This window comes from Ylistrum balloti, unplaced genomic scaffold, assembly GCF_031769215.1.
Source record: "Ylistrum balloti isolate Yb309-2 unplaced genomic scaffold, AGI_CSIRO_Ybal_v1 Utg369772, whole genome shotgun sequence".
Taxonomy (NCBI): Eukaryota; Metazoa; Mollusca; class Bivalvia; order Pectinida; family Pectinidae; genus Ylistrum; species Ylistrum balloti.
Window position 1 is genome coordinate 1,597,174 of NW_026781965.1, and position 11,844 is coordinate 1,609,017.

The window sequence follows — 11,844 nt, forward strand, 5'->3', positions numbered from 1 at the left end:
AACTGCAAATTTGCTTATACTAATTTTCACCTTAGCTGCTTGGAATGCTTCTCATTCAATATTTAAAATGATAAATAAAAAAATAGCACTACCTAACTATTTAGTTGCAAGTCAGTGGACCTTTGTACAACTTTCATTTTTGTTGTGGTTTCATCACTGTTTTCATTTGTACATGTTTATGTCTGGTTTGCTTCTGCTACTTGTAGAAACTTTGTACGCCCACCAAGGTAGAAGTGAATTTGGTTTTACTCGATATGTATTAACAATAGTTGCTTATAAAAACTTACTAACCTAAAATTTCAACACAAGTACTGTGACATAAAGGTATTAATTTGGACAATGTGAGTGTGAGATGCTGGATGTATGCTGATCCATTCCAGCTGTAGATCCACACTCTGTGCCTTCATGGGTCCCTGGGGTTAGTAAACGTCCAGACCTGCCTGTTGAGATTGCTGCAGAGAGGTTGTCAGAAGTTCTCCAAGATGCTCCTCAAGACCTTCCACAGATACAGCCCCTCATCAGCGAGGTCCCACAGGATGTGGTTCCACCTGAATTAGCGCCACCACAGGTGGCACCACCAGAGCTTCCTCCAAGTGAACCAACTCCTCCTCCACCGGAACCTCCCAAGCCACAGGTGGCACCACCTGTGGAGGGTGAGTGGGTACACCACCTGCTTGCAATTCTGTCCCTGTACCGGCCACCCAGTGGTGGTGTAGGCTGACAAGTGTCGTATACCCTCATGACTTGGATGTGTGGTCAAGCATGGCATCTCTTATGTGATGTTGAAACAGAGGAAGGGAACCCATCCCTACAGTTGCATGGTCCTCAAAAGATGCTCTAAGGCTTTCATGTGTGTGATTCTTAATCTCCCAAAACATGTACCTCTAAGAAATATTGAGTTCCCAATCAATCCAAACTGTGTGGATATCCTTGGTGAGATTTGTTTGTGTGGACATGAAGAATTTATTTTACAGAGGACTTGTTTTGCCTGAAATATGTCTACAAGACCTATTCATATATTACCGAGACTTTTCCACTGATGGACATATCTATGTATGTCAATGTTAAAAAGCAATTTCTTCAAAATAAGCATGCATTGAATTTTATGTGGTGTCACCAAGCGATTTGTGTGGATCATCGCAAGCCTTGTGGATAAAATGCTATTAAGCATATTTTATCTACCAAATCTAGAGGATATATAAGAATTATTCACATGTCCTTTCAACTGTTTCGGAAGTCCTTGAAATGGTATAGACTGTTCATAGACCGTTGTCATATCTGTTCTTAAAATCTTAATGCTGAACTATTCCAGCCTTCTAAAAACATGCCATTAATCCTGATGAAAAAACAAATTATCATATCTATATGCAGGTATAGCATGTTGAAATATGAATATATTAGGTTATACAAGTATGAGATTTTGTTGGCTCTAATGATGACCAATTCAGGTGATGATATATACATATGTACATATATATTCAAAAATTTTATTAATCAACAGGTACAAAAGTGTAATTAATGTTGATGAGATATTTCTTTATCCTTACTAAGGAAAACAATTATCAGAAGCTTTTAATGAACACTCTTTAGAATTCTAGTATTCATACATGTTCACATATCTCTTTGTACTTTTAGGATCTGTTCACATGTTTCAATGTAATTCATACAGTCAGGATCAAGATGTACACATGCTTCTATGAACATTCAGGGTCAGAAACCTGATTGATGTACACATGCTTCTATGAACATTCAGGGTCAGAAACCTGATTGATGTACACATGCTTCTATGAACATTCAGGGTCAGAAACCTGATCGATGTACACATGCTTCTATGAACATTCAGGGTCAGAAACCTGATCGATGTACACATGCTTCTTTGTACATTCAGGGTCAGAAACCTGATCGATGTACACATGCTTCTTTGTACATTCAGGGTCAGAAACCTGATCGATGTACACATGCTTCTTTGTACATTCAGGGTCAGAAACCTGATCGATGTACACATGCTTCTTTGTACATTCAGGGTCAGAAACCTGATTGATGTACACATGCTTCTTTGTACATTCAAAGCGCTTATGCACACATCTCTATAGGTTCATGATCAGATATATATGTACTTCTCTGGATGTTCAGGATATTTAGGATGCAGTTTGAAGGTTGTACACTAGCAATTTTATGTACAGTTACATCTTTGCTGACATCAAAGCCATTCTGTTGCTGTAATGTCAAAACAAACTGAAGAACACTTTGCTGCTTTCCTCAATAATGTTTAGAATTGATCGTTTTTCACCATTGGTGCATCATTTAGGCTGGGAATGTTAGCATGATGGTCTAAAACTTTACCTCCTTACAACAATTTTAGGCTGGGAAAAAAGTGGTTAATGCTTAGATACAAGTTAAGTGTAAAAAAAAATGACAGATAATGACAAAGTAAAAACAAAACTAAAACCAAGAAACCAAAGACCAAAATGTTGGGTTGTATTGATACGTATATCAGAAATGTGAAGTTGTCCAGATTTATCCTGCTTGCTCAGCATGTATTTATCCAGTAAGATTTCCTTCTTGTTAACAGTTATTTGCTCAGCTTCTTAATGCCTGCAGAAAATATCTTAGAAATTAAACTATGTAGATATGGTATGTTGCTTAAAACATTTTGAGTAACTCTAAATTCTAACTTCAATTAACTAACTTGTAGAAATCACATGTCAGGAATATAGTGTAATCAAGATCATTCTAACATCCCGGAAATGTTCATTATGTAATGATATACTACTAACACAGTAAAAATACAAATGTATATATTGAGATACAACCACTAACATGCTAAACCTAAAAATGTTCATGTAGATCAGATACAGTTCATATAATGACTAATTTATATTGTAGCACCCAAACCAGCTCCAGCTCCAGCTCCAGCTCCCGCTGCAGCTCCCGCTCCAGCTCCAGCTCCAGCTCCATCTCCAGCTCCGGCTCCAGCGCCACCTCCAGCACCAGTACCCTGGGCCACATCTGGCCCAAAGGCCACTGCCCCAGCCCCAAAGGCTTTTGTACCAAAGGTCCAGCCCAAAGCCCCCAGTGGTCCAGGTGTTCCTCGCCCAGGAGATGCCCCACCAAGACCAACAGGGACGGGAGCTGTAAGGGGTAAGAAGGGAGATGTTACTGTATACCAAGAGGGACAGGCCCTTCCAGGAGGAGCAAGGGTTCCCATCTGTTCTACTTGTGGCAATACTATCAGGTTAGTATACTTGCCAGTATCTCATGGATTATTGGTCAGTGAACACTACACATTGTATTGAATATTAAAGTTTTTTATGTAGAGAATCATTGGATTTTCTTAATGGAAACTACTCTATCTGATTGGTAATTCTTTTGATTACAATCTTACCTATGTCTGTCTGTATGTCTGTCCTGTTCTAAATCAGTGTCATATCTTTAGAGCCTTTTCAACAAGTTTGGATCATATTTACCCTATAGTATCATAACATCACATTCTACACCTGATGACATTCTGATTTGTGTTGGGACATTCTTTAAACATTTTCTTACACTTTTCTAGGTATTATATCCATTCATGGTCAAGTGGTTAATTTTTTTCATTTAGGGGTCCCTTTGTGGTGGCCATGCACAAGACATGGTGCCCAGACCACTTTGTGTGTGCCCAGCCTCGTTGCGGTATGAAGTTGCTTGATGTTGGCTTTGTGGAAGAGGGTGGTTTCCTCTACTGTGAAAAGGATTATGAGACCTACTTTGCCCCGAAGTGTGCTGTCTGTAACCAGTCTATTGTTGGGGTAAGGCTTTCACATATTTGTCAGTAATTATCTCTCCAGATTTTTTCATTATCAAGCAGCATTGTGCCTTTTTAAGTATTTTAAAGTTGTTGTTGACTATTCATAGTAAATATGTTTGTGTCCAAAATTTTGTACTTAACATTTCACACTCACCTGTTTCAGGAATGTGTTAATGCTCTGCAGAAGACTTACCATCCAGATTGCTTTACATGTCACCAATGTAAGCAGGCCATTGGTGGTAACCAATTCCATCTTGAAGATGGAAATGCCTATTGTGAACATGGTAAGCTCAAAAACTGCATGTTGTACATGGTAAATTTCTTCCGACCTGCATGTACAGTGAACATGGCCTCTGGCTCTAAAAACGGCAGATGTAAGCACCAATCTGTGATAAATAAGTCTAACCTGTTTTGTACAAGATGATACATCATCTTAAAATCATAATTGTGGCAGGTTTTAATTGTGCATAGAAACATCGAGGTCAGGGTTTAAATCCCATCAGAGGTACCATATTGAAAAAGCAATCTCAAGCTCCTTAGTCCACTGTTCTATCCATGAAGCCAAAATGAAATTCCCTCTAAAGTTAGGCTAGAAATGGGACATGATCATGTGTACTTTTAAACCAGCAACTCTACAACCCAATAGAATAACATTACACACATCAACTTCACGTGGCAAGTACACTGTGCACAAGCAAACTGTGCCCTGGTCAGTAAGATTACTTCTAGTGTTCTGCTATCTATATAGACTGGGGAAAAACTGAGTAATATAGTGGAATTGAAGGAATATTTCTGACATAATATGTTTCATTGGATATTTTTTCAAAAACTGCTAAAAATTTCAGGATTACTTAAGCCTTACATTGATCAAAAAATCTTAACTGTCAGATACATGTAACTTGGTCAATAATCTATTCTGTGTGATAGCAGCATGACCAGGGTTCTTTTACACACACACACACACACACACACAGTAGTGTTTTACATAAATTAAACACCAAATGCTGGTAATTGGAACCAAACAATACTAGTGTGATTATTAATGTACATGAAAATTGAAATATCAACTGAATTTAAATTCAAACAAAAACATGTTTTCAATATTTTGCTATTCTTTCTTGTGCAGACTGGAAACAATTATTTCAAACTATGTGCAAGGGATGTGCTTTCCCAATTGAACCTGGAGATCGCTGGGTTGAGGCCATGAGCAGCAACTACCACTCTGAGTGCTTCAACTGCTCTGTAAGTATCCCATTGATTAGCTGGCCTGGACATCTGAAAGTTTGTTGTCACTAAATAGAAAATGTATGTTTAGGAGCTACTGTGTTTCGATCTTACTTAAAAACAGAATTTCCTATAAATAATTTGATTGTGAATACTATTTTACAGTTATCAAACTACTGATATGATAGTTTTGTATAACATTTCTATGGTTTTATCTTGTAGACTTGCCAAGTGTCACTGGAAGGACAACCATTCTATGCAAAGGCTGGCAAACCCTACTGTAAAAAGCATGCGCGATAGAACAATATAATTCTGTTTATGTTGATGACCTACCACCCCTTCTGCACTGCCCAGATAGGGCACTTGTTTTGGAAATCTTGTCATATCACACCATGACAAAACCCCCACAGACTTGGGGGATGGAACCACACACTGTATTCCTTTCATAAGCTATTGACATTAAAAGAAGCTGTTGGTCAACTTGAAATCTTCAAACATGAATAAAGCAGTGTACTGCTATGCAATTGGTGTACTGATCCAAGGAAATTCTTCTCCTTGCTATCATTATGTATATTAGAACTAGGTTTTAATTTCATGCGTGATACTTTTATACCTTGCCAAATGTATTCTCTCATAGCACTGTGAACAGCCCTGCTCTCCAGACTCTTAAAGCTTTTTCGTGTGTAATGAATGGACAAGGGGACAAAACTCCCAGATTTAAAAAGTCATTTGAGACAAAACGTTTAAGAGATTAAATATCTGTTTCCTGTTGGTTAAAGACATTAACAGTGATCTTATCCTTGTGTGGCCCAGAATGACAGGGTTTAAATCTTAATGCTGATTTTTGTATATTTTGTAAACGTATACATATTTTTAAAATTGCATAATATATTTTCCTAATTAATGCCTTATTGATTTTGCCTCGAAATATTATTACTGGTACATTTTGATCCCAGTAATAGCTTTAATCCAATGGTAGTCATATGTCTTATTTCATTGCTATGGTTACAATATGAATGTTTTTTCTTGGCTGCAACTAAATTTACTGATAAGTAGACAACATACCAGTCTGACTCTCATGAAAGAATGCAATCAGAAAGGCAGAGCACATGCACCAGATAATCAGTTTTGAGGACAGACGGTCATTCTTGAGATTCAATATTGCCAAAGTTATCAGCATTACTTCATGAGTAAACGTTATACTGAAATGTTTACATGCTTGCTTCCATAGAATGGCTCATCAGTACAATTAGATGTACATGCTGAATGGAGAGCTTAACAAAAATGTTTTTATGAAATTCTGAATCAGCGACATTTTTGCATTTACCGGTAAAAGAAACAGCAATATTATTTGTTACTTTTGAAAAATTGAAAAAGAAAGGTTGGCATGTGTTTGACATGCGTCTGAATGTATAAAAGAAAAGTTCATGTGGTGTTGATACAGAACAGAAGTACCTAGTATTTATCTATTATAGTAATGTATGAGTTAATGAGAGATGAATGATATAGTAAACCAATGAAATAATAGCCTGATATACAGGTCACAAGAGTCTGTGTGTGGAGTTTACAGCCAGTTAAGGCCATACGTTGTTAATGACTTTAGCATTACAAGTCTTTTGAATTTTAATGCCTTATTAGTTTCATATTATTAAGCATTAACTATTTTTCACCTATGGTTTAACATTTTGATACTGTTGATTATATATTTACAATTATTGAAGTTGAATGGTTAGTATTTTTAATTATCGGAAACTGTTCCATGCCTAATAAGATTTGGGAATATTAATCAACAGGTTGAGAAAGCTAGAATACAACCCAAGGATTAGGAGTATACATCTCCAAACCTTTATTTTTCACAATACAAATAAAACTGGGAATCATTTTGATGAATAAGCTCGTTATGATTTTCCTTTGGATTTTATCGTCTTCTGAGAAACGATGGAAACATTGACGAAGATTCCTTTACTGAAAACTTATAAATCAAAGGAGGATTTGCAGTGTGTTAAATTCTTTAAATAGGTTTTAGGCATGATGTATCGGCTTAATTAACCTTATTGAGAATGTAAAATAGACAAATGATATATTTATATAATGTACATATAAACTATGATTATTCACTGCCAGCATATGTCCTAGGTACTAACATGGTAAATGTTTTTCTGTAGCCCCATGTATACCCATATGTATATCTACATCACTGGCAAGTGTACCAGAGTGCTGTGTTATATACAAACATTTTATACAGGGTTTTGGCTGAGTTTACTACCATAGCAAATCTTGTTGAAATGTATTTTCAAATCAATAGAAGAAATATTATTTGCCAAATCGTGACCTTTTAAAAATGATGTGATTACCTGATGAAGTGTCATTAATACGAGGAATGTTACAGAAGTCGAAAAACATTAAAATTTTCATTACAAAAATAAAGGTGTTTTTATTTGTTATGCCCTCGCATCTTGTATTGAATACTTGTGGGAACAGCAGTTCTAAAGCTGTAACCTGGCATGTATTGAATTCTCCATTGAGGGAACTGTAGATCTAACGCTGTGACCTGTCCTGTAATGGATTCTCCATGGTGGGAACAGTGGAGCTAAAGCTGTTACCTGGCATGTAATGAATTCTCCATGGTGGGAACAGTAGATCTAAAGCTGTTACCTGGCATGCATTGAATTCTCCATGGTGGGAACTGTAGATCTAAAGCTGTGGCCTGCCATGTAATGAATTCTCCATGGTGGGAACAGTAGATCTAAAGCAGTGACCTGGCATGTAATGGATTCTCCATGGTGGGAACAGTGGAGCTAAAGCTGTTACCTGGCATGTAATGAATTCTCCATGGTGGGAACAGTAGATCTGAAGCTGTGGCCTGCCATGTAATGAATTCTCCATGGTGGGAACAGTAGATCTGAAGCTGTGGCCTGCCATGTAATGAATTCTCCATGGTGGGAACAGTAGATCTAAAGCTGTGGCTTGCCATGTAATGAATTCTCCATGGTGGTAACAGTAGATCTAAAGCTGTGGCTTAACATGCAATGAATTCTCTATCGTAGGAACAGTAGATCTAAATCTGTGACCTGCCATGTAATGAATTCTCCATGGTGGGAACAGTAGATCTAAAGCTGTGGCTTGCCATGTAATGAATTCTCCATGGTGGGAACAGTAGATCTAAAGCTGTGGCTTGCCATGTAATGAATTCTCCATGGTGGGAACAGTAGATCTAAAGCTGTGGCCTGCCATGTAATGAATTCTCCATGGTGGGAACAGTAGATCTAAAGCTGTGGCTTGCCATGTAATGAATTCTCCATGGTGGGAACAGTAGATCTAAAGCTGTGGCTTGCCATGTAATGAATTCTCCCATGTAACAGAATCTAAAGCTGTGGCCATGTAATGAATTCTCCATGGTGGGAACCATGTAATGAATTCTCCATGGTGGGAAAAGTAGATCTAAATATGTTACCAGTCATGTAATGAATTCTCCATGGTGGGAACAGTAGATCTGAAGCTGTGGCCTGCCATGTAATGAATTCTCCATGGTGGGAACAGTAGATCTGAAGCTGTGGCCTGCCATGTAATGAATTCTCCATGGTGGGAACAGTAGATCTGAAGCTGTGGCCTGCCATGTAATGAATTCTCCATGGTGGGAACAGTAGATCTAAAGCTGTGGCCTGCCATGTAATGAATTCTCCATGGTGGGAACAGTAGATCTTAAGCTGTGGCCTGCCATGTAATGAATTCTCCATGGTGGGAACAGTAGATCTGAAGCTGTGGCCTGCCATGTAATGAATTCTCCATGGTGGGAACAGTAGATCTGAAGCTGTGGCCTGCCATGTAATGAATTCTCCATGGTGGGAACAGTAGATCTAAAGCTGTGGCCTGACATGTAATGAATTCTCTATGGTGGGAACAATAGATCTAAAGCTGTGGCCTGCCATGTAATGAATTCTTCATGGTGTAGATCTAAAGCTGTGGCCTGCCATGTAATGAATTCTCCATGGTGGGAACAGTAGATCTGAAGCTGTGGCCTGCCATGTAATGAATTCTCCATGGTGGGAACAGTAGATCTGAAGCTGTGGCCTGCCATGTAATGAATTCTCCATGGTGGGAACAGTAGATCTAAAGCTGTGGCCTGCCATGTAATGAATTCTCCATGGTGGGAACAGTAGATCTGAAGCTGTGGCCTGCCATGTAATGAATTCTCCATGGTGGGGAACTAAAGTGCCATGTAATGAATTCTCCAAAGCTGTAAAGCTGTGCCATGTAATGAATTCTCCATGGTGGGTACTGTAGATCTAAATCTGTGACCTGTCATGTAATGAATTCTCCATGGTGGGAACAGTAGATCTAAATCTGTGACCTGCCATGTAATGAATTCTCCATGGTGGGAACAGTAGATCTAAAGCGAGGGCTTGCCATGTAATGAATTCTCCATGGTGGGAACAGTAGATCTAAAACTGTGGCCTGCCATATAATGAATTCTCCAAGGTGGGAACAGTAGATCTAAAGCTGTGGCATGCCATGTAATGAATTCTCCATGGTGGAAACAGTAGATCTAAAGCTGTGGCCTGCCATGTAATGAATTCTCCATGGTGGGAACAGTAGATCTAAAGCTGTGGCTTGCCATGTAATGAATTCTCCATGGTGGGAACAGTAGATCTAAAGCTGTGGCTTAACATGTAATGAATTCTCTATCGTAGGAACAGTAGATCTAAATCTGTGACCTGCCATGTAATGAATTCTCCATGGTGGGAACAGTAGATCTAAAGCTGTGGCTTGCCATGTAATGAATTCTCCATGGTGGGAACAGTAGATCTAAAGCTGTGGCTTGCCATGTAATGAATACTTGTGGGAACAGTAGATCTAAAACTGTGGCCTGCCATATAATGAATTCTCCAAGGTGGGAACAGTAGATCTAAAGCTGTGGCCTGACATGTAATGAATTCTCTATGGTGGGAACAATAGATCTAAAGCTGTGGCCTGCCATGTAATGAATTCTTCATGGTGGGAACAGTAGATCTAAAGCTGTTACCTGCCATGTAATGAATACTTGTGGGAACAGTAGATCTAAAGCTGTGGCCTGCCATGTAATGAATTCTCCATGGTGGGAACAGTAGATCTGAAGCTGTGGCCTGCCATGTAATGAATTCTCCATGGTGGGAACAGTAGATCTAAAGCTGTGGCATGCCATGTAATGACTGCTGCTGGGACGAGTCAATCTAAAGCTGTGGCCTGCCATGTAATGAATTCTCCATGGTGGGAACAGTAGATCTGAAGCTGTGGCCTGCCATGTAATGAATTCTCCATGGTGGGAACAGTAGATCTGAAGCTGTGGCCTGCCATGTAATGAATTCTCCATGGTGGGAACAGTAGATCTGAAGCTGTGGCCTGCCATGTAATGAATTCTCCATGGTGGGAACAGTAGATCTAAAGCTGTGGCCTGCCATGTAATGAATTCTCCATGGTGGGAAAAGTAGATCTGAAGCTGTGGCCTGCCATGTAATGAATTCTCCATGGTGGGAAAAGTAGATCTAAAGCTGTGGCTTGCCATGTAATGAATTCTCCATGGTGGGAAAAGTAGATCTGAAGCTGTGGCCTGCCATGTAATGAATTCTCCATGGTGGGAACAGTAGATCTAAAGCTGTGGCCTGCCATGTAATGAATTCTCCATGGTGGGAACAGTAGATCTAAAGCTGTGGCCTGCCATGTAATGCTGTGGGAACAGTATATCGAAAGCTGTGGCTTGCCATGTAATGAATACTTGTGGGAACAGTAGATCTAAAGCTGTGGCTTGCCATGTAATGAATTCTCCATGGTGGGAACAGTAGATCTAAAGCTGTGGCTTGCCATGTAATGAATACTGGTGGGAAAAGTAGATCTAAAGCTGTCGCCTGACATGAATGAATTCTCCAAGGTGGGAACAATAGATCTAAAGCTGTGGCCTGCCATGTAATGAATTCTCCATGGTGGGAACAGTAGATCTAAAGCTGTGGCCTGCCATGTAATGAATTCTCCATGGTGGGAACAGTAGATCTAAAGCTGTGGCTTGCCATGTAATGAATTCTCCATGGTGGGAACAGTAGATCTAAAGCTGTGGCCTGCCATGTAATGAATTCTCCATGGTGGGAACAGTAGATCTAAAGCTGTGGCTTGCCATGTAATGAATTCTCCATGGTGGGAACAGTAGATCTAAAGCTGTGGCTTAACATGTAATGAATTCTCCATGGTGGGAACAGTAGATCTGAAGCTGTGGCCTGCCATGTAATGAATTCTCCATGAATTCTCCATGGTGGGAACAGTAGATCTAAAGCTGTGGCTTAACATGTAATGAATTCTCTATCGTAGGAACAGTAGACCTAAAGCTGTGGCTTAACATGTAATGAATTCTCCATGGTGGGAACAGTAGATCTAAAGCTGTGGCTTAACATGTAATGAATTCTCCATGGTGGGAACAGTAGATCTAAAGCTGTGGCTTGCCATGTAATGAATTCTCCATGGTGGGAACAGTAGATCTAAATCTGTGACCTGCCATGTAATGAATTCTCCATGGTGGGAACAGTAGATATAAAGCTGTGGCTTGCCATGTAATGAATTCTCCATGATTGAAACAGTAGATCTAAAGCTGTGGCCTGCCATGTAATGAATTCTCCATGGTGGGAACAGTAGATCTAAAGCTGTGACCTGCCATGTAATGAATACTTGTGGGAACAGTTGATCTAAAGCTGTGGCCTGCCATATAATGAATTCTCCATAGTGGGAAAAGTAGATCTAAAGCTGATCTAAAGCTGTACTTGCCATGTAATGAATTCTCCATGGTGGGAACAGTAGATCTAAAACTGTGG

At 39.3% G+C, this 11,844-nt stretch overlaps 1 protein-coding gene across 1 annotated transcript in view; it reads left to right on the forward strand.

The window, feature by feature from the left end:
• The window catches only part of LOC132543968 (PDZ and LIM domain protein Zasp-like), a 38,064-nt gene extending 30,626 nt beyond the window's left edge, over positions 1-7,438 (forward strand). The window contains exons 6-11 of the mRNA XM_060207525.1: positions 381-653; positions 2,887-3,235; positions 3,602-3,788; positions 3,951-4,071; positions 4,914-5,029; positions 5,234-7,438. Coding sequence (XP_060063508.1) covers positions 381-653; positions 2,887-3,235; positions 3,602-3,788; positions 3,951-4,071; positions 4,914-5,029; positions 5,234-5,311 — 1,124 coding nt within the window. The 3' untranslated portion in view covers positions 5,312-7,438. The remainder of the gene's footprint in view (positions 1-380; positions 654-2,886; positions 3,236-3,601; positions 3,789-3,950; positions 4,072-4,913; positions 5,030-5,233) is intronic.
• Positions 7,439-11,844: the final 4,406 nt, after the last annotated feature.